The sequence below is a fragment of the Vigna umbellata genome, chromosome 7 (assembly GCF_029865625.1).
Source record: "Vigna umbellata cultivar VRB3 chromosome 7, Vumbellata_1.0, whole genome shotgun sequence".
Taxonomy (NCBI): Eukaryota; Viridiplantae; Streptophyta; class Magnoliopsida; order Fabales; family Fabaceae; genus Vigna; species Vigna umbellata.
Window position 1 is genome coordinate 42,556,609 of NC_142171.1, and position 25,746 is coordinate 42,582,354.

A 25,746-nucleotide genomic window follows, 5' to 3' on the forward strand; every position below is an offset into this window, starting at 1 on the left:
TTGCGACCAACAGAATCCAGAAAAAGGAATATGAGCGATTTATCGAAGATTGTCGTAAGTTTTGGTTTAACTATTAACGCTAAAAGTAGATAAAAAAACTGAAAGCATGCATGGCTGGATTATCTAATTAGGTTAAAGATAGGAAGAGAAACGTTGCAGTGAAAAATGAATTATACGCTGCATTGTAGGTGACATTTTTTGGTTCCATATTACAATATTGCATAATAATTATTCACCATGCTTCTCTCTTTCTGTGGATAACCTCCTGTCCTTTGCTCTCAGGTAGCATTCTCTTTTTCTTACGTACGTACCCCCTCGTGCATGCATGCATGCAAAAAATATCAGCATGCACCTTCGTATATTCCCGCCTTCAAAATCAAAACATGCACAAGGATATATGTTTATACAATTTGTTTACTGTGGCAGGTTTCGCAAGTTGCAGAATCCTTACGTGAGGGAGAGGGCCAGGTTTCTCTCTCTCTTTAACCTTCCCTTCCGTTGGAGAAGAAGTCATCCTTCCAAATGGCTTCTGATTCCAATTCCGATTCCCCACCACCACCAGATTCATCACCCCCACCCCACCACCGCCGGACAATTCATCTCCTCCCCCACCGTCACAGGACAATTCACCACCTCCTCCCTCGTCAAGCGATAAGAAATCTCCGCCCCCGCCGTCTAATTCATCTCCATCTCCACCTCCGCCACCACCACCACCTCCTCCTCCTGATAAGAAATCAGGTAACCGCGAGTCACCGCCGCCCCCACATTCTGGCCATCATTTTTCTCCTCCTCCACCTTCAAAGAACCGGTTGTCTCCACCCAAGTCATCATCTTCAAGCTCGTCAGGAGACAGTGGAAACCAATCATTGAGCACGCCAATTATAATAGTAATCGCAGCAGCAGCTGTGATTTTTCTCCTTCTCCTCCTCATGGTCATCTTTGCGTGTATAAAAAGAAAAAAGAAATCTCAGTTACCCATTGATTACTGCCATAATCAACCTGATGGTATTTTTTTTTTTATATTAAAGACAAATCCATGTGATGAACTTGGATTTGAGCACTCTTTTATTATCACTTCAAAGTTCTTAGAAATTATAGATGATGTCAATATCATTCTTATTTTTTCCATTTAAAATTTGTGAACTGCTGTGTTCTTCGAACAATTATAAGATGGTTGACGAATAATTAATGGGTACATGCAGATGGGTTTCACAAAAGCGAGTTTGGGTACAACAACAATAAGGTTGAGCATGTTATGCATATTCCTCCATATCCAGTTCCAGTTGGAGGTTGGTCAGCAACCCAGGGTGTTAGTTCTGACATGAGCACTGCCAGTTACTCTGGGCCCCATGGTCCCGTTTTGCCACCTCCGCACCCCACGGTGGCTCTCGGATTCAACCAAAGCTCTTTCACTTTCGAGGAGCTCTCGGCTGCCACTGCTGGCTTTAGCCAACACAACCTGCTGGGCCAGGGTGGCTTCGGATTCGTCCACAAAGGTGTTCTACCCAATGGCAAGGAAATTGCAGTGAAGAGCCTCAAATCCACTAATGGCCAAGGAGACAGAGAATTCCAAGCTGAGGTTGACATCATCAGCCGCGTCCACCATCGCCATCTCGTCTCTCTCGTCGGCTATTGCATCTCACAATCCAACAAGCTCCTCGTTTATGAGTTTGTGCCTAACAATACCCTCGAATACCACCTTCATCGTGCGTTCTCTCTTTCTTTCTAAAATTTCTTCAATTTTCCTCTTAGCCCTAACTTCACCAGTTTTATATAATTCAACTACTGGGTTCCATGAATACTTTTCTTTACACCGTTTATTGTATCTATACGATGAAAACCTGTCAACTTTTTTTCAGGAAAGGGTCAACCTGTGATGGATTGGAATACCAGGCTAAAAATTGCGATCGGATCGGCTAAAGGACTTGCTTATTTACATGAGGATTGTAAGTTATCTCTGACTATTCTTTTAATGATTAACGAGGAGGCCAACGTTAACATGACCTCTAACATTAACTAGGTCACCCTCGTATCATTCACCGAGACGTAAAGGGTGCAAACATTCTACTTGAAAACAACTTCGAAGCCAAAGTAAGTTATCTATGTCTAAGCGTTTCTTCTGGGATTACTTAATTAACAATTGGATCTATCCATTCAGGTGGCAGATTTTGGGTTGGCAAAGATTAGTCAAGACACTTCCACTCACGTTTCCACTCGTGTAATGGGAACATTCGGGTAAGAAATTAAACTGTAAATTATGTATGATACGTTTTTTCAAGTTTCAAGCAATGAAAGTGAATTAGTTTGCCAAACATTTCAGGTATTTGGCTCCAGAATATGCATCAACCGGTAAGCTAACTGACAAATCTGATGTGTTCTCGTTCGGTATTATGCTTTTGGAGCTCATAACAGGTCGGGAACCTGTGGATAACACTGGGGAATTTGAAGATAGTTTGGCCGACTGGGTAAGTATATATAGTTTTTAATTAATTCCCACGTACTTTCAATAACTTTAGATTTATAATTAATTTGAACCTTTCAGTTTGGGAGTTTGTGAATGTTTCCCATACTTATAATATAATAATGTCTATTTGTTCCATATCTATCTATGTGCATGAACAGGCTAGACCACTCTGTACAAAGGCAATGGAGGATGGAAGTTTTGAAGGGCTTGTGGATCAACGTTTAGAGGGTAATTATGACGAGCGCCAAATGTCATGTATGGTGGCTTGTGCTGCATTTAGCGTAAGGTACTCGGCAAAGAAGCGACCGAAAATGAGTCAGGTAATACTAATCATGGTTTATTATTTATCATACTGCATTCATTTGACTTTCATGTTCTCTTTTTAACTTAAATTATGATGGATATGAATGAATGAATTAGATTGTGAGAGTGCTGGAGGGTGATGTGTCAGTAGAAGTGCTTGGTTACGAGGGAGTGAAACCTGGGTTCGGCGGCGAAAGCGGGGAATATAAAGCTGACATGATGAAGTTCAGGAAACTAGCGTTAGAAGAGAGTGGCAGTGAACAATCATCTGCTGAATATGGCAATGCCGGCAGGAGGGTAGGAGCCCGAATGCACACTCCTTAATTCATGCATGCCATTTGTGATTTCATCATCAACTGAACTTTAAGGATATTAACTCCTGATCTTGCCACAAGTTTTTAATGATGTTCTCATTTGGCATAAGAGGGATCCAACAAGTTAAAGAAATGGAAGACACATTTCTTCAATTTATGAGTTTTAGTGAGTGATTGATTGAGTAGGATACTCTGATAGATTTGTAAACATTGGACAGTGAAGGGAATATATGTAATGTAGAACATGTGTTGTAACATTAATTAGTGGAAGCTCCTTTGTACTTCTTTTCGGATTCGGATTTATATGTTATTATAATATAAAATAGATGAAAATAATCTGAGGGCCAAATATGTCTTTTCATGTCTCTGTTTCTTTCTTCAAAGTTACCACCCATAATTTATTCAGAATCAGTACCAAGCATGTTTGGAAATACTTTTCTATCCCACTTAACAAATTTTTACAGAAACTTTATATTCATTATTTAATCTAAAAAACATTTTTTTTATCCCACAAAAAGATGAGCGATTTGCTTTAATCTCCAAATTCGGATAAGAGGAACCTCATCCGACCACCCATGAGTAGAGGGTGAATGGAGAGTTCCAATGATAAAGTAGTTTTAATAACAGTACTTCTTAAATAAACTTTAAAAATCGAGATTAAAAGTAAATATGTGTAATAAATTGAGATTGAATTGTGATTAGATTTTCACTAATTTTAGGCTCACCTCAAAAACTATAAATAGAGCTTAAAGGTAAGGAGTATCTAATCATATTTATTGTGAATTTAAGACTTTTTCTTACCCTTTTTGAATTAATTACTGACTTAAACATCGGACTACCTTTGGCAGTACCTTCGATCGGTTTGGAGAGCTGATGAAGGAGGACTTTGACTTAGAACGAACATAGGAACCATTATGGCTAAAGAATTAAAGCGTGAAGATGTGTTTTGTGTTTGGAGAACTGACGAAGGAAGACTTGGATTTAGAACGAACATAAAAACCCATATAGCTAAAGAGTTAAAGCGTGACTGTGTGTTTTGTAGAGTTGCCCGGCCCTACACCCAAAACATTTTTCCTTAAAAGTGATTGTAAAATATCCCAGTGTCAATGTCACATAAAGAGAATGTAAAATTAGGGAAGAAAATTTCTGATTAAAACTAAAAGAAATTAAATTAGAAATTGACTTAATAATTTTTTTAAAATATAATTATTCTTGTAGTTTTGAATTTTCTTTTTTGAGTTTTGTAATTTTTCATTTCGATCTTTATTGTTTTATTTTGTTTTCCGTAAAATGTTCATTTTTGCAATCCTTGAAATATTTTATTCATTTTAAACTGGTTAAATTTTAACAATGTATTTAATAAACCAAAAGTAAATTATTTACATGCTATAGAAACACAAAAAAAAAAGTATACAATGAAAGAGCTATAATAAAATTCCTTGCCTAAAAGTTTAGATTTAAAAAAAAACATATAAAAATGTTTGATCCAAAATTCATAAATGTATTAAACACCAAACAGGTGATAATTGTAAAATATTATACATGTTTTCGTTTACGTTAATTATCAACGAGATTAAAATTTTAGTAAAATTATAACTTTTTTAGTATGCTAAAAGTAATATATATATATATTATATATATATATTATATATATATATTGTCGTAATGAATTAATTATTTATCCTACATTAAAACTAACTTAGGATTAAGCAAGATCAATCCTTTCTTAATAAAACACGTTCTTACATTTTGTTTGTTTCTAATTAAACCCTATTTAGATTTTTTAACCCTAAATACACCATATAGTTTGCGATTAATTATTCTTTTAAAATTTAAATTTATTTAATAAAAATAATAGTTTAAATTAATTAAAACAATTCAACCTATTCCGGCAATCAGATTTTAATCAATAAGCTTAATTCATAATTAAGTATGAAAAATCAATTAAACTCACCTTACATATGTAATTTATCTTTATATTTATATATATTTTGTGTTAAAGTGATACTAACCCAATAACATAGATATTTTATGGACCTTAAATTGATATTGTTTCAATAAAATTAATATTTATAGTGATTCAATTATAATTCAACACTCACATGTCCTGTTTACCTTGGTTACCTTGGTTACCTGCTTATCTATTAATCTTAAGAAATACATACCTTGAATATATCATTTAGTTAATATATCACACGTTATTATGTAATATTTTTATCCAACATATTATTTTATAAGCATTTATAAAACCTGCAATGCAGAGTATGATTTAAATACAATTATCAATAACTATTACTGAACAAACTTACATCGTGTTAAATGCACATTATTTTAATTTTAATATTTCTGTTCAAACTTAAAAGTTATTTGAATTTATAAAAAATAACAAATATTATATCTATATGTTTTATATATTCATCATTACTACATGTGACGCAACATGTTTATTTTAATGTATAAAAAAAATTAATTTCAACTTATTTAATTTTACAATATTAGAAATAATGTGTATATATATATAGGATGAATGAGGGAAATAATAATTAATAAAAGTATTAAAGTAAAAGAATTAGGGAAAGCAGACAATGAAAACAAAGCTGTCTTTTTTTCATGCTGATTAAGAAAAAATGTTGTGTGGGTTGTAATGGAAGAACATGTAAGTTGTAACAAAACAAAATTAAAAAGGAAATTTCATATTATTTAACGTAAACAATTTAAAACATAAAATTATAATTTTTCAATGAATAAGATTGTTTAGAAAAACAAAGTGATTAAATAAGAAATAATACAAAGTGAAAAGAGTATAAAAAATATTTACACAATATTGTGAATGATTATATTAAAAAATTAAAATATATAATAAAATGTGATTAAATTTTAATTGGAACCTGAACTCGATCTGCATCGCAGAGTACAAAAGAACTCGTGCTTTTTAACACAACATTTTCCTTCGTCTCCTCAGCATTCACCACTGATTCCTTCATTCATTCACAAACTCGAGTGGTGCATTCGCAGAACAGAGATCTCACAGATTCACCGGTGATTGGTGATGGCTCAGCCGCTAGTGAAGAAGGACGATGACCGCGACGACGAAGGTTCTCTTCTCTTTTCCTAATTCGATCCGTTTTCTCTCTCATTTGCTCTTAGCGTTTTCCGTTCTCTCATTGCTACTGTTGGATCAATTCCTTTTGCTTCCAGATCCGTGTTTCATTTCCATTTCCGAATACTAGAGTAGGGTTCGCCTAGTTAGATATTTCAATTTTCAAGTTCCTCGTACTTAGATATCTCAATTCTCTACATCCTTATATTGAATCTTATGTTGTTCCTCTTTGACTTTCCTAATGGTCTCTAGTTTGATCTGGTTCGATTCCTTATCGTTTGTAAAAGCTCGAATTGATCTTGACAGATAATTTACAATGCAGATAGTGGAATAAGTTTCCCTGGATTAGGTGATAGTGGCAGATATTTAGCTCTTTGTTACATTTTTTTCCTTCCCTTTTTGGGTACCAAGTCAGGGTTTTGCATCGTCACGAATCCTACTCATAATTATTGATTTAATTGAGAATAAATTGTTAATGTTACTAATTGTGATGTGATTTTGGTTGTTGAGCAGCCGAGTATTCCCCCTTTATGGGAATTGAAAAGGGGTCTGTTCTTCAGGAGGCCAGAGTTTTTAATGACCCTCAACTAGATGCTAGGAGATGTTCACAGGTTTGTGTCGTGAACTAAAGGATGCTTATATTGTGATCTCGTTTCTGTAAATGATTCAGTGGTTGAATTCTCAGTCTGCTTGTTTTGTTATCTTATTTACAGGTTATTACAAAACTCCTATACCTGCTGAATCAGGGAGAGACATTTACAAAGGTCTAGAATGATATCCATCACCATGCTTATCTATGGAATTATGTTAGAGACCGCTGTTAATCCTTTCCTGAGAAATTTTATTTTTGCTAGGTTGAAGCAACAGAAGTTTTCTTTGCTGTTACTAAGCTTTTCCAGTCTAAAGATATGGGATTAAGGAGAATGGTCTATTTGATGATAAAGGAGATATCTCCATCTGCAGACGAGGTTACATGTTCTCATGCAACTTTTTTTTTATTTTAGATTTATTTGTGTCGTCTATGATCTGTGCTACTAGCTTAGATTTTGATTGTTCTACTAGCTTAGATTTTGATTGTTCTATGTCCTTAATTTTAAAATAGGTTATCATCGTGACAAGCTCTCTAATGAAAGATATGAATAGCAAAATTGACATGTATAAGGCCAATGCTATTCGTGTGCTTTGTCGAATCACTGATGGAACACTCCTTTCCCAAATTGAGCGGTATTTAAAACAAGCTATTGTAGATAAAAATCCAGTTGTTGCAAGTGCTGCTTTAATTAGTGGCTTTCATCTGCTCCAGGTAATAATCGTGTGTGTGTGTGTGACACACATATATATATTTGAAACTTTTTGAATGCTCGAATTGTATGCTGCTCACTTATTTTGTGCCCCTTTTACAGACAAATCCTGAAATTGTAAAAAGATGGAGCAATGAGGTTCAGGAAGCTGTTCAATCAAGGGCAGCCCTTGTACAATTTCATGCTCTGGCTTTGTTACATCAGGTATGCTTCCAGACAAGTTTGGTTATGCACTGGTTTTGTAGGTGTTGAAGCACCTTAAAACTGTCATCATTCTAGGGTCATTTAGTGTGTCAAGGTTTGTATGGTGGCCTGTATCTTTCTACTGCCAGTGCACTTTCTTGAATCATCACTACTCTTATCACAGCTAAATGTCACGAATGAACTTATCTTCATTCTTTCCTCTTACAACATCCACCAATTAAGTACATTTCTTTGTGAGCTTAACTTAAATGAGCTTATGTGGGTGATGAATTTAACTATACATAGAGAAAGCAAAACTTCTTGAATTTCACCTGAAGATATTAATGTTTGTTTGTTTGGTTCCTGGTTCATGTTATATTATCACATTCTCTTCTGCAGCTGGAATTTTTAGCATATTCATCATTATATTTCTAACTTCAACTTCAGCATCAATTAGAAGTGTTGCTTCTTATAGTACATAAAAAAATTTCAAGTTCGAGTTTCTGTTCAGATATCTGTATTGTATCTTAGTTCAACTAAACCAAGTTTTAGATGCTTTGAACTTCATGTTGGTAAACAAGTTGAATGTCCCCTGCATTGATTGTATAGTGCTGTAAATTTTTGCACCTTCTGACTCGTTACACATCTAACGTAATTATCTTGTAGAATTAGTTTAGGCTGGATCATGATAGGAAATCCTATTCCTTTAACACCGTCCTCTAAGTTTTTTACTGTATCATTGCTGACTCTTCTTATCAAACAAAACACAAGTATAAATTCTAAAGAGAGTTACTGGTACATGGTGATTTGAACCATTGCAGATACGACAGAATGATCGATTGGCAGTAAGCAAGCTGGTTACTAGTTTGACAAGGGGGAGTGTTCGCTCACCTTTAGCGCAGTGCCTTTTGATCCGTTACACTAGTCAGGTGTGTTTCCTTCCATATGTACATTGTTGCTGGGGTGGTATTTATTTTCATAATCCTTTCTTCCGTCATCTATGTAGGTTATTTATGAATCAGGCAATAACACAGCGTCAGGGGAACGCCCCTTCTATGATTATCTTGAGAGTTGCCTTCGTCACAAGTCGGAGATGGTGATTTTTGAAGCTGCTAGAGCAATAACAGAGCTCAATGGTGTAACAAGTCGAGAATTAACTCCCGCAATTACTGTTCTTCAACTCTTTTTAAGTTCTTCTAAGCCAGTGTTGAGATTTGCTGCTGTCCGCACCTTGAACAAGGTAATAATTTCTCAAATTTTACTGAACTAATTTTTATGCTGCTGCAGAATAATGGGATATTTGAAATGTCACTCAAGTCTGAAAGCTCCCTGCCTGTGTTCTTTTTCCTTTTATGACTTGGAGGAGTTGATAGAAAATCAATACTCTCAGTGTTTGCTAAATATTCTAATGAGATTTGTGATGGTCAAACTGGACAGGGTTTAATCATTAAGTGTGACTTTGAAACTTTACAGGTGGCAATGACACATCCAATGGCAGTTACCAACTGCAACATTGATATGGAAAGTTTAATCTCTGATCAGAACAGAAGCATTGCTACCCTTGCTATTACTACACTTTTGAAAACAGGAAATGAATCTAGTGTGGATCGTCTTATGAAGCAGATTACAAATTTCATGTCTGATATTGCTGATGAGTTCAAAATTGTTGTTGTTGAAGCAATAAGATCATTGTGCCTGAAGTTCCCTTTAAAATATCGATCTCTGTATGTGTCCCTGTATATGGTTTTCAACTCCTCTGTATACCATGTTACATCTTAGATAGTTATTTCTTAGATGAATGTTCTCTGCTGATGGTTTGTATTCTGCATTTGTTTTCAGGATGAACTTCCTGAGTAATATTCTTAGGGAGGAAGGTGGTTTTGATTACAAGAAGGCAATTGTGGATTCAATTGTGATTCTCATTAGTGATATCCCTGATGCTAAGGAAGCTGGGTTGCTTCATCTTTGTGAGTTCATTGAAGATTGTGAGTTCACTTATTTGTCTACACAGGTACTACTTCCATCCTGTGCTTCATCATTCACAGTTTTTTGCATTTTGTCAGTAACCATTTTCCCCCTTGCACACTGTAGATACTTCACTTCCTGGGGATTGAAGGACCTAAAACATCAGACCCAAGCAAATACATTCGTTACATTTATAATAGAGTACATCTCGAGAATGCCATTGTTAGGGCAAGTGCCGTGAGTACACTGGCAAAATTTGGTGCTGCAGTTGATGCGTTGAAGGTGTTACTTGTTTTTGTTTGCTTTGGTTTTCTCTAAATGTTTTATATTACTTTTGGGGATATTTGGTGCTAACTTGAATCTCACTATTTTTTTTTAGCCCCGTATATTTGTTCTGCTAAGGCGATGTCTTTTTGACAGTGATGATGAGGTGAATTTCTTAACCTTGTTTTAACGTTTTATATGAGTTATGGGGCTTGAAGTGTTTTAGTTGTCTAAGTATTTTGTATATCTTGTTACTCATACCTGTAAGTTTAAAATTCAATTTTCAATTGTTTAAATCTTTCAAACAAATGCATGTTTGTTGTGTCAACAGTTAGTCAGTTAGAACAGTGCACAAAATAAAGAAAAAGAGGGAAAGTAATAAGGGTGAGGTTTTAGATTTGCTTGGGGAGGGAGATCCAGGTCTGTCAAATATGCGGGAATAAGAAAAAGAGTCCATTGTGTTCGGATACTGATGTTCAGTTCTGGATATTTTTTACTTTTTAAATTGTTAACCACTTCAATATATATTTGGTATTTTGATTTCTTTTCAGGTTCGCGATAGGGCAACACTTTACCTGAACACACTTGGAGGTGATGGTTCAGTTGTTGAGACTGATAAGGATGTAAAAGACTTCCTGTTTGGGTCATTTGATATCCCACTTGTTAATCTGGAGAATAGTTTGAAAAATTATGTAAGTCCTCAGCATCTTTCTTGCTTACCACAGAGTGCATGATCTCATGTTTTTAATATGAATGTAGGAGCCTTCAGAAGAAGCTTTTGACATTAACTCTGTGCCCAAGGAGGTCAGGTCCCAGCCACTTGCAGAAAAGAAAGCCCCTGGTAAAAAGCCATCTGGTTTGGGTGCTCCTCCAAGTGGTCCCCTATCAACTGTAGATGTATATGAGAAGATGCTTTTGACCATTCCAGAGTGTGCAAACTTTGGGAAGCTTTCAAGGTTCTTCCATTTTATTCTTGACAGAGGATTTTGTTTAATTTTTTTTATCTACTGTATACATCATTGCATTAAAATTAATGGCATACTAACATGCGTGTATTTATTTAGCATGTGTCTATATATAGATAGACACGTGTGCTAAATAGAAGACAAATTTAGATTCTTTCATATTCTATATGTGATGTTGTTCTTTCTATATCTAACGCAGTATGTATTTTTTTTACCAGTCCTCAGCACCTGTGGAGCTCACTGAAGCCGAGACAGAATATGCTGTTAATGTCATTAAACACATTTTTGATAGGCATGTTGTGTTCCAGTACAATTGCACCAACACAATAGCTGAGCAATTATTGGAAGATGTAATTACAATTCTAGACGCTTCAAATTCCACAAAATAACCCAACTCCCAGGTCTGTAATTTTTTTTTCCTATTACAGGTTATTGTGAATGTGGATGCTTCTGAAGCAGAAGAATTCTCAGAGGTGTTCTCCAAGCCTATCAGGTCTCTTCCTTATGATTCACCTGGACAGACTTTTGTGGCATTTGAGAAGCCAGAGGGAGTATCAGCAGTTGGAAAGTTTTCGAACGTTCTGAAATTTATTGTTAAAGAGGTATTGTTCTCTTTACTTTTGGGAAGCTTATTTGTTTTTTTATTATATGAATATCTAGATTTGTTTTATTTTATTTTATTTTATTTTTCAATGACCTATAATATTTCTGTAGCAATCTCATCCATAGATAAACTGGATCTTCTTCAGGTTGACCCTACCACTGGCGAGACTGAAGATGACGGTGTTGAAGATGAATACCAGCTGGAGGATCTGGAGGTTGTTGCTGCAGATTATGTGTTGAAAGTGGGGGTGTCTAATTTTAGGAATGCTTGGGAAAGCTTGGGCCCTGATTTTGAGCGAGTGGATGAGTACGGTCTTGGACCTAGAGAGAGCTTGGCTGAAGCTGTAAATACTGTTATCAACCTGCTTGGCTTGCAGCCCTGCGAGGTAAGCCCGTGATTTGAATTGCTGCTTTGGTAACTCTTTTGAGACCACTTGTATATGTCCTTGTTTGGTTTAGAACGATTGCATGTAGTGTTCAACACAAACATTTCAAACCTATGAACTCTCCTTAATTGCCTTAAACCCTCGCTACTGACCACTATTAGTGTCTAATATTATTAAAGGGATTGTGAAAAAGCATGTGATTGTACAGTTTTTATAGCTTATTTGTTGTACTTGATGGATATGCTGTAAAGTAATGATTGTTCTGATGAGTGTGTGCAGGGAACAGAGGAGGTTCCTCCCAATTCAAGATCACACACATGCTTATTGTCAGGTGTATTCATAGGGAATGTAAAGGTGCTTGTACGGTTGTCTTTTGGACTTGATGGTCCGAAGGATGTTGCAATGAAACTGTCTGTCAGATCGGAGGATGAAACTGTCAGCGATGCCATTCATGAGATCGTCGCAAGCGGCTAGTCCATTGAGTCAAGAAATATTGACTCAATTCAACCCTTTTTTGGTTAATGAGATTGGAGTTGAGCAGGCATATAGATCGACGTTTGTAAAGAATTTCAAAATTGTAATTGTTTTGTCCTTTACTCACTGCATTTCTTGTTAGACTAGCAACGATACTGCAACTCAATCGCCGCCGGCCTCATACCCTTCATTTTTCCGCCTAGCAGTCATTCTAAGATGAATATTTGAGGATAATGTTCGTGTCATCAAAGAATTGGATTTTGTTGAACATAATTTGTTTAGTACAGGAGACATGTTTCTTCACCTGATCGACCTTTACGCTTTCTTGTATTATGACAATGACGTAGACATGTTTATGTTTGAATATCATGATTTCTAGGAAGTGCTTTTTCATTCTTATATTCATAAAATGTGTTAAGGTATAAATTGAAAGTTCGTTCCTATTAATTTGATTTACAATAGTTATAATTTGGAAAATTAAGAAAATATTAATTGTGTTTTTCCTCTAATATAGCTAACAATTATTTATATCAAACTTAAATTGTATATTTCGCACAAAACGTGTATGGTGTAATTATCAGATCTTTAACTATGTATATTTGAAACCCCATGGACAAAAAGTATTAATTCCATCCCTGCTTTTATGGAAGAACGTGCATGATAGGCATAAGTCCACATGTCAGCATCAAAATCTTAATTGCAATTTCTTTTCAAAATTATGAATTTGGATATTTCGTAATAAAAATAAATAAATAAGTTGTGTTTATAAGCAAGACATAAAGGTCAGATTTCATAAAATAAATAAAAATAAAATAAAAAACAAAACGTCAGATTGCATAAAATAAAACAAAAATACTTCCGTTGCCAGGAACCAGGATCTCTTGAGTGAAAACCAGATATCCTAACCGCTGGACGACAACGAAATATTGATTTTCACTGGAGTTTTAAATTTTATTACCCCTAGGAATATTAAAATAAGGTCAGATATGCATAAAATAGATAAAACAAAATTATTTCCGTTGCCGGGAATCGAACCCGGGTCTCCTGGGTGAAAGCCAGATATCCTAACCGCTGGACGACAACGGATTATGGTATTCATTTTGACAAATATAATAAATAACAGATAAGTTGTACCGTTTGTTATTTTGAAAGAAACCACCTCGCAAATATACACACATTTTTAGCATCTATATGAAATCATAATTTAAGTGTATTAAAGAGTAAACAAATTTAGCAAAAAAAAATTGTTTTATTCCAAATTAAAGCAGTAACTTATTACTACTACTGATAATAACAATCAACGTGTTAACTCTACACCCAGCGTGACATTAAATGCCTCAATCCTTTAGATTACCGAAAGTCATTATTTTGGTGGTTTCACACAACATGGATTTGTTACAAGTAGTTAAGTATTTGCAGTTAATTCTCAATTTATTTAGGATTGAATTTCTTCCTAAAATCTTACTTATCCAAAAAGATTCCCAGGGTATTGATAAAATTATTCAGATGTAATAAATTTTATGAGGTCAATTGCACTACACATGGCAGTATTAGAAGTGTGTCCTTGTACTATTTAATACAAACAGAGAAAATTAAGTAATAAAAGAGAGATGATGAGATAATCACATTGAAAAAATGGGAGAAGTAAAATTGAAGGAAACAATTGTTGATTGCCACTTTAAGAAGTGGACAAAAGACAAAAACCAGAATGGGCATGCCTCTATAAATTAAAGCTATATAAAACTGAAAGGCTATAAACAAAATACAATTAAAGCATACGCTCTTATTCGTTAATTTAATCTAAATACACATCCATCCGCATAATTTATTTCTTCACACAAAGCTGAAGCCTCTGATTTCAGGTGCTCCCACCAACGTATGTGCAAGCATTGTAACCTACCATGAGGAGGAAATCGAGTTAGACAACCCACACACACCGTATAGGTATTCGTATTACGTATTATTATACCATAACCATGCCGTAGATTAGGAACCAGAACAACGCCGTATATTATATAATTCAATTTCCAATAGTTCACCAAACATACGCCACCTAAACTGTCAAAAGCATTAGTCTTTTTTCTTCTATAATAAAAGTAACCTTTTGCAAAAAAGGGCCGTTGGTAACTTCAACATCACACCTTTGTGACAGCTAAGACAACTTTATTTTTTTTCTTCCGATTCTATGATTCTATTCCTATCAGAGAACAGTATTCTTCACCACTTTAACTTCTCATGCCTAGTTTTCATTTTGGATTAAGCCTTGATAGGTAACTATGGAACTATTTTTTATTATTATTCCTCGTTCAAAGTGGAATGATTAAAAATTGAAAATTGAGAACTTACTTGGATTTTGGGATGTCAGTGTTGCTGATTGGGAGAAGTCACAGTTCCATTGATTTTTGCCAGATGTTTGGTAGTAGAGATTCATCGCAAATGCAGCATGGGATGCTACTGTGTTAGGCTCAAAACAAGCACCTCCCGGTTGAATTGGTCCACAATCTATGCCATGGCTACAGGCGTAGTCAATATTGGCTTGCAACTGATTATCAGAAACTCCTGCTTTGGGTACACACCATCCAGAAGTGTTGGGTGCTGGAGTAACAGGAGTTTTTGGACTAGTTGATGGAGCCTGTGGACACAATATAAAGAGGCTGCACGTTATAGAAAAGTCTTTTATGAAACTTATCAGCCTTTTTATAAAGTAGCAATTTCCTCACCTGCTGGCTCGACTTGGCTAAGCCAGCATCGTATGCCATGGTACCATCAGTTTTGAACAACCCAAAGGCGCGTTCAGATCCTGGACCGGGTTTGAGATCCTCATCATAGAGTGCAAAAATGTAAGTGTCCACAGACTTCCCAGGCATCAAAGGTGTCCCAACCAATGATCTAAGATGATTAATCAGGTTCCCGTTAAAGGCCTTTGCATTTTCAATACCAGGTCCTACTTCGTTACTGTCACCACGTGAGGGCCATCCAGTCTCAGCAACCACGATCTCCACGTCCTGGAACCCCATCGAAGTCAAAGCAGAATGTACAGCGTCAACCTGCACAACATTCACACGCCACTATTTAATAAACCAGATGAGATCCTTAAACGGTTAGCAGCATAGTTCCTGCACCAACCAAGTTTTGGAGCCACCAAAAGCTAGAGTTTGGGTAAATCAGAGTTATTGCATATGCTAAAATCAAAGGGGCAATTGAATTGGACCAAGGACAAGTGGTAGGTTGTTGGTAGCACAACGGTGTTCCTCGACATTGAAATCTTTCCTACCTTTTTTATTCCCACAGGTTCAAAAAGACAAGGGTTTACCTACCTACCATATTCACTCACTGTGACCCATTTTCTTTATCCATGCCCAACATGGCAACAATTATTGATGGTTTGGAAGGACTTGTTTTGTGACCACACTGTGTGCCAGCCTGTTTCCAACCAGAGTGAGAGTATGCAGTAATATTACTCAACTATACATGGATAAGAATAACTTCACTCTTATCTTGGGTTATTACACCGGAGTGAGTCAATCCAGAATCCTTGTCAATTTTTTCTTTATTCTTACATATGAAGTCATACATCTACGTGTGAGTAACTACATCTTTCAAGTTTAGTCCTGAAAGTTCAAGCCACATAAACTCAGATGAAGCATACTGCATCATAAAATAAGAATTTTATTATAAAATGAAATGTTGTGAATGATGGAGTTGTTTCAGCAACATGACTCTCATTGCAGCATCACGGGCAAAAATAAATAAAACGTTTGATAAACAATTTAGTCATGTATGTAGACGAATCAAACGACTTTCCATTTGAAAAATGGAAAGAAATCACCGTCATCGTATTATTATATGAATCTTCACGACAGCAATAACAGGAAAAAACAAACTGAGCAAAAAGATCACGTCATGGATAAGAAATTAATTTAAGCAAGCGATCTACTCTGTGGATTGAATTCGAACCAAGAATGTGGGTGAGAATGAGATCGACATTAACTATTAATTATTAGTTATTATAGTTATAAAATATATCAATAATAATATATGATTAAATTTTGAACCTTGATGTCCTTCTAATGCTGAAAGACAAGATTAGCTATCTACTCGGTGGATTGAAGAGCAAGATTTGATTTGAAAATAGTGTGTGGGTGTAAAGGAGAAACAGTGTGGACACGTGGACGGAATGTAGAAAGCAGAGGATGATTGTCTACTTGACTCCCACGTCAACTTTTTATAATAAAAAAATATTTTTAAAAGCGAAAAAACAGTGAGAGCTACTGTACTCACCTGGGCATCGAACATATTCGTGTAAAGTTTTCCGTTGCCGGAGTCTACCCGCCCCGAGTTCGGTTGGAAGAGGCAAAACGCCAGCGTTTCGGGTCTCGGGTCGCTCTGGTAAGCGAAGAACGGGTACGGGTTGATAGTGAACGGAGATTTGTTATCCTTCAGAACCGTCAGCAACTGCTTCAGCGTGTTCTGGAGCGCTGGGTTGAACAGCCCGGACGACGGCGGATCCGATTGAGTCAACACGGCCATGGAGTGCACAGTGGAGACCTTGATCTTCACAGAGGCCGCGTTGAGGGCATTCTGGAGATTTTGCATCGCCGGCACGAGCTGGGAGGCAAGACTCTGGTCGGCCAAGGTTAGAATCTCGTTGCCGACGGTGATGAGAGTGATGTTGCTGGCCGGGTAGTAGGGCAACACGTTCGCGTTAACCCACTGAGTGGCCGCGTTGGGATCGGAGGCCAGACTCGGAATGTCGCCGTTGGCGGCACCGATGACGATTCCGATGCCGGAATTGGCGAGGGCCTTGATGATTGCGGGATCGGCACCGTAGAGGCGGACTTTTCCAATGGAGGTGGATTTGAGGAGCGAGGCCGTGGAGTCCGGCGGCGGAAGGTTGTCGGCGACCTGGCCATAGTTTACTCCTACGAAAGATTGAGAGTCTGCAAGAAGAAGTTAAAGAAATTAAAGATTTTAATTTTGTTGAAAGCGGTTGAAAAGACAACAGTAAAAACAGTAACGGTTGGAAAAAGAGGTAACTAACTAGCGAGGGAGAAGGTGATGACAAATAGAGAAAGGAAGAGGAAAATTGAAGGAGAAGGTGCCATGTTAGCCATTGCTGGGAAGTGTATGAAGGAAGAGATGTTGTGTTGTTATATAAAAGGAGAAAAGGCAAAACCCACAAATAAATATATTAAAATAAAAGAGTTTACCAAGACTTAAAAGTATAGTAGGAGTCTATAATAATTATTTTTGTAATATTGTAACGGTAGAAATATTCCAAAGACAAAGTTATAGAAGGTGTCCTTGTCAAATGGCCACTTTCTGAAATTTACGTAGCGCCATTGCTATGCTCATAATAGTAGCTCATTCAAAAGTTTCTTTAAATTTCTCACTTAATCCAATATTTTGTTTTTTTGATGAAAAATGTTTTTTTTTAAAAAAATTTACAATTAATTCGTTGATTAATCAATAAAAGAGTACCACATAACTTTGAAAAAAAAATGTTAAAAGAAAATTGATGTTACTTTTTGGATATCGTTGAGCGAAGAAAGTGATTACCCTTTACTCAAACTTTTCCACTGTTTTTGTGCTTTCTAGGAATTTACCGTATTCACCTTATGGTCTACCCAATTTGTACAATCACACTTTTAAACAACACCAAACATTACAATTAATACTACTTTTGAACCCGTACAATAAATAATACATGTATTGGTTTGAATTATATCCTTCTATATATGCATCCAACAGACTCAACGTAAAAATTATTAAAAAAAATATTCTGACAAAAAATTTCTTTAATTTATTACTTACATTTTATTATATTATTTTATTTTAAATTTATTAAAAATGACACGTGTAAAAATATTGTATCGTTATATTTTCTCAAAATATTTGACATGATATTAAATATAATTACTTCAGAGTTGAAGACGGAGCTTATATTTGAGAGTTTATTAAAAAAAAAGTGATTCTTTTCTCCAAGTAATACTATGGGGGTCCACAATGAATGTATAGGTTAGAAAATATGTATAAAATTATAAATCTTTCAAGATGACTGTTCAATTTTTGTTAGTGTGATTACTATGATTTACATGAAAATGAACTTTTTGTTTACTTATAACTAATGGTTATAATTATGCTTATCTTAAAAAATTTAAAATATTTTCGAAAGGTATATTTAATCGTTTTAAATATATTAGTTGTTTTGTTTTGTGATATAATTCAGGTTTTAATTTCATTTACATCGTGACGATTTAATTTCAGTACTATTTATTACAAAACTCGTGTTTTAAATATATTAATTCTTTTATTATGTGATATAATTTAGGCTTTAATTTCGTGAAAGTTTAATTTCTGCACTATTTATTATAAACTCTCGTTTGTTTATCATTATTAGAAAATCCAGTTGATACTGAAGGTGTTAGAGAAGTTTGACTCAGTTGAACTATAGCATGCAAGCTGCACTAGAGAAAAAATGTTCACTAGATATTCATCCGCATAAGTACGGTCATACCCTCACATTATTCATAATATTTCATCAGTTTTGATGATCAACAAATAGAATAAGAACTTACTTTTTTTAATTTGTTTTACAAATAAAAATTACGAGAAATTTAATATTTTAAATATTTTTTTATAAATTCTATATAAATTATTAAATAATTTAATTTAATTTTTCCCAAACTATTATTACAATTTGTGTTTTGTTCCTAAATTAAATTATAAAGTAATTAGTATTTGTGTTTTGCGAAATTCAACATAAAACATGTTCTTTCAACATTAGAATAAATGTTAAACATATTATTTATTAAAATCTTAAAAAAATTATATATTTAAATTAGAAAAAGATCAATAATATCTACAAAAACAGGCTTATAAACTTATTAATAATTAAAGACATATTAATTAGTAGATTAAATATGATTTAATGTATTTAAATAAATACATATTTACAATATTAACTTAAAAAACTAATTTAAATTATATTAGTTAAATTTAAGATTTTATTTCAATTATTAAAAAATACATTTGAATTATTACGCGAAATATTAATTATTTAATTACTATATTTTTAGTTTTTAATTTTAATTTTTTTTTTGTAATTTTAAGTTTTTAAAATAAAAAATGAAAAAAAGAGTTCATAATTTACTTTCAAATAATCAAATTCTAACTTATTTTTTGTAATAATATGTTAAAGTAAAATTCTTAATTTATTTTCTGATCATGAACAGTGATTATTATTGAAATAAATATTATGAATATGTGAAAATATTTTCAGAAACTGTGATACTTTATAATAATTTTTTCAAATTCTATCCTCAAAAAAAGTTATTATATAAATTTTTGACATAATTATTCTATTGAAGAAAAATGTCTCCAAGAGTTGATAAAAGGAATGCTCTATGTATAAATATTTGACACATTATTCTATCAAGAAAAAATGTGTATATATACTAAACTGTAAAAAAAAAAGTATACGTGTATAGGGATGTGTTGATATATATTAAATGTTTGAGCATAAAAGTGTAGTTATATTGCTACTGCAAAAAGACTACGTTAATACTTCAGACACATGAAGCGTCTTAATAGAAAAAATTAAATTAAATTAAATTAAATGCCTATCAGCGATATAATTTTTTTAAAATATAAACAATTTTCTTTAATAAAAAACAAAAGATCAATTCCTTTAAAAGATCAGGAATATGTATCCTTTCTTCTTCAAATTTTTAACTCTACAGACTTACTTTTTTTTTTTTTGTCTTCTTCATAATTAGAGAAGGGAGTTGCATTCGACCTGAAACATTATTTAGGTTTAATTAAACAAAATCTTCGTTTGGATAAATGAAAATTTCGTAAACAAATATACGAATAAATATCAGCAATATTATTGCCGAAATATTATGCAGACGGATAATATTATTTACAAGGCTGGTTTCTTCACAAGATAATGCCATACAGCAGAATATGCTAAGACCTCTCCTACAGATATGAAACTACACTATATGCACAATGGCTTCTGACTTGATCACAACAAATTGAAAATCGCTGGAAAAAATATATTTATCTAACGATTTGTCATATCATCTCCAGTTTGATTTATCTACTGGCTCTACATGCCTTGTTGGATATGGAATCTTGCTGGAACCAGCTGCTTTAGAATAAACAGGATCTTTCTCTCTGTTTGTTCGATGTTCCTATTCAGAAAGCAAAGCAAGTCATTTCAGTTGGTGAAGCTATACTCAAATTTACTGTGAAATTAAATATTCCACATTAGGATGTGACATATAGTATCAAAAACTGTGTGTAACGCTGCATCACATGTTTTTGTCTTATAAATCACAGAGGATGAAAGCATGGGAGGAGGCTTACAGAACGAAAGGGAAAATCGTCAGCCTCAAGCATGTGAACAATTTGGCCCATCTTTGGTCGCTTACTGACATCCAAATCTATACAGCGCAGACAAACAAGTAAAGCTCGTTTCAAAGATCTTTGAGAGGGTTGAATATCTATTAAAGGATCAACTAGTTCATCACCAAGACGATTTGCAACCATTCCTTTAAACCAATCAACCAAGTTCATCTGAGCGCACCAAACAAAACGCACACATAAGACTCATTGGAGTTTCAGGGGAGACAGTAAGAAAATATAGAGAAATCATAGAATCACCTCTCCAGGTGGTCTAGAATAATCGATCGGACTCCTCCCTGTAATTAGCTCCATAAGTAGAATCCCAAAACTATACACATCGCTGCCTTCATTAAGCATACCCGTGCTTGCATACTCAGGTGACACATATCTGCACAAAATTTGTGGCGTTGAATGAAACAGATAAATAGTATCCACCTCCATGTAAGAGAATGTTTACTTGAGAATGAAACTAACCCAAATGTCCCCATTACACGCGTTGTCACGTAGCTTTTCTCAGGCCCTAAGAGCTTGGCCAGTCCAAAGTCTGATACTTTAGCATTCCACTTTTTGTCCAAAAGAATGTTACTGGATTTTACATCTCGATGGACAACTTTGGGTTCTAATCCTTCGTGCAAGTAGGCTAGCCTGTTTCGTAATGTAGGAAGGTTAATTAATACTCCACGAAAAAATATTTAAAGTAATAGAAATGTAATATTAAGGGATCATGATAAGAGTTGTACTAGAAATACGTATTGTAAAAAATAGTAATATATCAGTTGACAAGAATTATACTACAATTAGAGATAGCTGGCATGAGTGAAAGTTTGAGGTATATGTTCAATAAAACGACACAGGAGACTCCATAAACACACCCTTTCGCAGTCCCAACAGCAATCTTCATTCGTATATCCCATGTCAAGGGGCTAACAGGTCCTACGTCACCATGCAGCCACTGTTCCAATGTTCCATTGTCAACATATTCATAAACAAGCATCCTGAATGAATAGTCAGCAAAAGTGTCATATTCACAAGTTTCTTCATTTGAAAGACCTTCAAAGAAATAATTAAAGCCACATGCTTAAACATATTTTACCTTTGAGCACCTTCTGCACAATATCCAACTAACCCCACCAAATTCTTGTGCCTCACTTTTCCAATGGCTTCAACCTCCACCTTAAACTCTTTCTCTGCCTGCCCCCTTTGTTACAATACAATAACACATGAGTTTCAATAAGCCATTGCAGGATGGTGAGGAAGAAAGAGTATTGAAAACATTCCGTGATTTCAGCAAAGTTGCTGTGGTAAAACAACCTTCGCATATTTTCCTCTAGTCTAGAGTTCTACAATGCTACTTAATTTATTGCAGCGAGTTCCAATGTCATGCAAATGCGTAGCTGCCGTTTTGGTTAGATTTAGATCTCTTCAATATAGAGTGACATTGAAAACGAACACAAATAAGATCCAATAATTATATCTGACAACAATTGTGTTTTTCACTTTCTAACGTGATTATCGCACTTTACTTGGAAAAAAAAAATTAGAGAGAGAAGATCCAAGTTCATTTTTGTATAGAGTAATATGAAGCTATTAATTAATACTACCATCAGTCTCTCGCTGGCCCACCTAATTCACAGCAACTGACACGTTTGTTTAAACTTTAAACTAAAGTATTATCCAGATTAAGCTAAATTAACATGCCTAGAAAAGAAAAGGTTGAGATACAGAAATCACGAACAATATAATAATAAATAAATAAACAAAAAAGCAAAAGTAGACAAAGAAAAAGGTAAAATACTAAAATAACATCACCCAGAGGCCCCCCAAAGAAAAAAGCAAAGAAGAAGAGCACATTGACCATCCACTCACGTTAGTCCTTAATACTCCCCAAAACAAGTAACAACTCATAATTATAAATTCGAGACGATCCTTGTCGGAGACTAAAAAGCTACTCATTGTTTACGCCAGTTCTAATCTAATCGATATTCAGATTCTAATTTCTTGATATATTAAGATTTATTTAAGGAATTTCTGTCTATAGTTATGTTTAGAAACACATGTGAAATTCCTGTTCCACAATTCACGTGTAGGATCCCAGAACAGAAAACAGTTTCTCTTAGCTGCTTTTTATTTGCATTATATACAAACCAATATAAGAAAACTACACAGCAACGTGAGAAAAAAATGAAAAAGAAACAGAAAAACGTAGAGAGAAATGCATACTTGTTGTTGAGAAGATTTTTGACCGCGACGACAGAACCGTCGAGCAAATTTCCTCTATACACAATCCCATACCCTCCTTCTCCGATCACATTCCCTTCGGCGAACCCTTGCGTCGCAGCCTCAAGCTCACTGAGGCTATACCAGCGTCCCCACCCTATGTTCGGTGACTCCACCGACGGACTATCTTCAAGCTTCATCTCCTCCTTCTTCGGATCCTCCTCATCCGCCTCTTCGATTTTCAGTTCCAGAGTATTCACTTCCAGGATCTCCTTCGATACCAGCGGGATCGCGCCGGAGCTGTGCTTCACTCGCATTTTCCGCTTCTTCGAGCTCCGGCGGAAGCAGAGGAGGATCAGGAGCACTGCTGCCACCACCATTATAACTAGAATGAGGATCAGGGCGTAGAGTTTGAGACCGAGAAAGGGGGTTCGGTGAGTTAGATCCGTCAACACACCGCCGGAGGCGGTGGCGGATGCCGCCATTGCTGATATTTATTTGGAGCGAGAATGGAATGGAGTGAAAACGAGAGAATGTAGTGTTGACAGCGTTTGGTTGTTGCTGTTGTGGAAACTGTGATGCAGTGAAGTGGTTGCTTCAGAATTGAAAAAAAATGATATGAACGAAAGAAGAAAAGAAGAAAAAGAAAAGAAGCGAGAATATTGGGAAAAGTGTGAAGTTTCAACTTTCATCAACGGATACAAAAGCTAAAGCAAAGCAAGACAGAACCGGGATTGTAGTTATTGCTTTTTGGGTCCGATTGGGACTCTATTTACATAAATGCCACTCGCGCACGCTCCCTTAACTTCCCCATTCACGTCATCACCGTGGGGACTCCAATGTAATTACAACTCAAGTACATGATGAATTGGTATAAATAATAATAATGAAATATGTTTTTATTTTTTAAATCTTGAACGAAAGTAAAAATTTATTGTTTTAAAATTTTAATATATTTTGCTTATTAAATTTAAAAAATAAATTGATATAATTTTATGTCTTAAATAAGACTTTAGAACGATATTTTATCAATAACATGTTAAACTGTGTTAATAATTTTAATCTTAGCTTGAAATACTGTTTAACAATTCACATGATTAGATTTGAAAAAAAAATGTATTTATTCATTTATAAAATTTAAAAATTAAATTATATCAAAATTTAAAATAAAATAAAAAATTAATTTTATATTAGAAATTAAAAATACATTTAATCTAAACACTAATAATAAAAAATAATTAATTTAAGATATTACTTTTACAATATTAGTGATCAAATATCGTAGGCAAGATAATTTAAATATTTATTTTCAATAATGTAATATGTTTTCTAAAAATAAAATTATGACAAAATTGTAGTCTTTAAAATAGATAATATCTGGAATAATATATAGTAACTAACTTGTAATATTTTGAGAAGAAAATAGGGTTTGGTTTGCTTTGAATTGGAGCGAATGGTGGAAGTTGAAACAGAATTATCCATTGTGATTTGATGAAAAGGACTAGGGTTGATCTTATATATGTAGATGACAAATTGACTCGTAAACGTGATTATCCAACGTAACTCACCACCAAACCATTTCTTTCAATATGCCATTTTCATTCTCTTTTCATACTTCCCATTTACTTTCACCAACTCAACTAGCTCCACCTACAGTAACTAACTTCCAATGCCCTACACATGCAACTCAAATATCTCCCATACATTGCTAAATAACTTATTCATACCACAATCACTTTTATAAAAACGAGCTTTTTAATCTTTTTATATTAATAGACGTATTTCTTATAAATATTATGTATACGATGATGGAGAAGTTATTGAGCGCGTGTCCAAATAATTAAGGAATGTGGAAGTACGTGAAAAAATTAGTTGTCGTGAGCTATCAGTTCATAGATATTAAATGTGTCGGTATGAATTGCATTCCCTCTACTTCAACCCTATTTTCAAAATAATTCAAATCATATATGGTTGTTAACCATCGTATCAACAATTAATTAACAGTAAATTATTATTAAAAACATAGTTAGTATCATTAATGTATCTCTTATGGTTAAGAAAATAAACTGAAATTAATTTGTTCAAAAATATATTAAGTACATTTTGATCAAAATTTACAATGAAAAATTTACCCAATTAGAAAAGAAAGTTATTCACTTCCTTGTTTTATTTATCCCCTTATTTCCACTTTTGGTCTATAACATAACTCTTACTATTAAATTTATTATATTTTAATTGTTTGTTTTTTTCTTAAGTGTGTGATTAATGCCGTAATTCTAGCTATTTCGACTAGATCTATATGAATCACAATTGTGTGATTTCAACCGTAAAATTCTTTGTCACGTTTACTTAAAACATGTTTAATAGAACTAAGGTATAAAACCTTGATTCCTGGAGAATCTCATTAGTATAACTATAACATAAAAAGACTATTCTTAATCGTGATTAGAAGATCAAATTTACAACTGAAATTCAAGATCATGAAATTATAATCCATGTTTTCGTGTCTTGATATAATAATTAGATATAAGATAAATGTCAAAGTGATAACTAAATTTAAATGTATGTTAAAACTTTAATTATATATTTAGATATGTATAAGATGTAGATGCATTAGTTTTAAAATTTATTAGATAATAATATTTGCTTTTACGCTGAAAGGTGAAAATAGTATTTGGGCGGTGTAGATAGTGATTAGATTTTTTTGGACTTTTCTTTTGAACAGTAACAAAAAAAAAACTGAAATAGGGGTGAGATTACTAAGTATGGGAGGGTGAAATAGAAATCTGAAAACT

General features: G+C 34.2%; 4 protein-coding genes and 1 non-coding gene across 5 annotated transcripts; 2 read left to right on the forward strand and 3 right to left on the reverse strand.

Annotated features, from left to right (window-relative positions):
• Positions 1-522: 522 nt before the first annotated feature.
• Positions 523-3,340, forward strand: LOC148196059 (putative proline-rich receptor-like protein kinase PERK6). The gene is made up of 9 exons (XM_088094657.1): positions 523-551; positions 626-1,005; positions 1,203-1,706; positions 1,860-1,946; positions 2,021-2,091; positions 2,159-2,235; positions 2,321-2,465; positions 2,623-2,784; positions 2,885-3,340. The coding sequence occupies exons 1-9, from the start codon at positions 523-525 to the stop codon at positions 3,089-3,091; spliced, it is 1,662 nt and encodes a 553-aa protein (XP_087950783.1). The 3' UTR covers positions 3,092-3,340.
• A 2,657-nt stretch (positions 3,341-5,997) lies between these two features.
• Positions 5,998-12,625, forward strand: LOC148196060 (coatomer subunit gamma-like). Its single transcript, XM_088094634.1, has 18 exons — positions 5,998-6,176; positions 6,695-6,792; positions 6,895-6,945; positions 7,036-7,149; positions 7,284-7,484; positions 7,585-7,686; positions 8,487-8,594; positions 8,672-8,905; positions 9,139-9,389; positions 9,505-9,676; positions 9,757-9,912; positions 10,010-10,060; positions 10,446-10,586; positions 10,654-10,850; positions 11,059-11,209; positions 11,288-11,461; positions 11,609-11,848; positions 12,128-12,625. Exons 1-18 carry the CDS (start codon positions 6,131-6,133, stop codon positions 12,320-12,322), a joined length of 2,682 nt encoding a protein of 893 aa, XP_087950760.1. The 5' UTR covers positions 5,998-6,130; the 3' UTR covers positions 12,323-12,625.
• Positions 12,626-13,336: 711 nt separating this feature from the next.
• Positions 13,337-13,408, reverse strand: TRNAE-UUC (transfer RNA glutamic acid (anticodon UUC)). The gene has a single exon. It is a non-coding gene; the product is annotated as a tRNA-Glu (tRNA).
• Positions 13,409-13,914: 506 nt separating this feature from the next.
• Positions 13,915-17,520, reverse strand: LOC148196062 (glucan endo-1,3-beta-glucosidase 7-like). The gene is made up of 5 exons (XM_088094523.1): positions 17,364-17,520; positions 16,604-17,262; positions 15,043-15,369; positions 14,669-14,954; positions 13,915-14,218 (listed from the first exon to the last, which is right to left on the reverse strand). The coding sequence occupies exons 1-5, from the start codon at positions 17,434-17,436 to the stop codon at positions 14,181-14,183; spliced, it is 1,383 nt and encodes a 460-aa protein (XP_087950649.1). The 5' UTR covers positions 17,437-17,520; the 3' UTR covers positions 13,915-14,180.
• Positions 17,521-20,145: 2,625 nt separating this feature from the next.
• Positions 20,146-23,564, reverse strand: LOC148196063 (putative receptor-like serine/threonine-protein kinase At4g34500). Its single transcript, XM_088094524.1, has 7 exons — positions 22,955-23,564; positions 21,828-21,932; positions 21,607-21,729; positions 21,209-21,379; positions 20,993-21,122; positions 20,696-20,905; positions 20,146-20,520 (listed from the first exon to the last, which is right to left on the reverse strand). Exons 1-7 carry the CDS (start codon positions 23,434-23,436, stop codon positions 20,407-20,409), a joined length of 1,335 nt encoding a protein of 444 aa, XP_087950650.1. The 5' UTR covers positions 23,437-23,564; the 3' UTR covers positions 20,146-20,406.
• Positions 23,565-25,746: the final 2,182 nt, after the last annotated feature.

What these genes read in the sequence shown, in the direction of transcription:
- LOC148196059 (XM_088094657.1), top strand. Translation starts at nt 523, where the DNA reads ATGGCTTCTGATTCCAATTCCGATTCCCC. An exon ending in TGCTTATTTACATGAGGATT is followed by an intron (nt 1,947 to 2,020) that starts GTAAGTTATCTC and finishes AACATTAACTAG; the next exon opens with GTCACCCTCGTATCATTCAC. An exon ending in CGTGTAATGGGAACATTCGG is followed by an intron (nt 2,236 to 2,320) that starts GTAAGAAATTAA and finishes CAAACATTTCAG; the next exon opens with GTATTTGGCTCCAGAATATG.
- LOC148196060 (XM_088094634.1), top strand. Translation starts at nt 6,131, where the DNA reads ATGGCTCAGCCGCTAGTGAAGAAGGACGATGACCGCGACGACGAAG. An exon ending in TGATCCGTTACACTAGTCAG is followed by an intron (nt 8,595 to 8,671) that starts GTGTGTTTCCTT and finishes TCATCTATGTAG; the next exon opens with GTTATTTATGAATCAGGCAA. An exon ending in TTGGCTTGCAGCCCTGCGAG is followed by an intron (nt 11,849 to 12,127) that starts GTAAGCCCGTGA and finishes GAGTGTGTGCAG; the next exon opens with GGAACAGAGGAGGTTCCTCC.
- LOC148196062 (XM_088094523.1), bottom strand. Translation starts at nt 17,436, where the DNA reads ATGGCTAACATGGCACCTTCTCCTTCAATTTTCCTCTTCCTTTCTCTA. An exon ending in CATCACCTTCTCCCTCGCTA is followed by an intron (nt 17,263 to 17,363) that starts GTTAGTTACCTC and finishes TTCTTCTTGCAG; the next exon opens with ACTCTCAATCTTTCGTAGGA. An exon ending in TAGCCAAGTCGAGCCAGCAG is followed by an intron (nt 14,955 to 15,042) that starts GTGAGGAAATTG and finishes TTGTGTCCACAG; the next exon opens with GCTCCATCAACTAGTCCAAA.
- LOC148196063 (XM_088094524.1), bottom strand. Translation starts at nt 23,436, where the DNA reads ATGGCGGCATCCGCCACCGCCTCCGGCGGTGTGTTGACGGATCTAACT. An exon ending in TGTGCAGAAGGTGCTCAAAG is followed by an intron (nt 21,730 to 21,827) that starts GTAAAATATGTT and finishes CTATTCATTCAG; the next exon opens with GATGCTTGTTTATGAATATG. An exon ending in GCTGTTGGGACTGCGAAAGG is followed by an intron (nt 21,380 to 21,606) that starts GTGTGTTTATGG and finishes ATTACGAAACAG; the next exon opens with GCTAGCCTACTTGCACGAAG.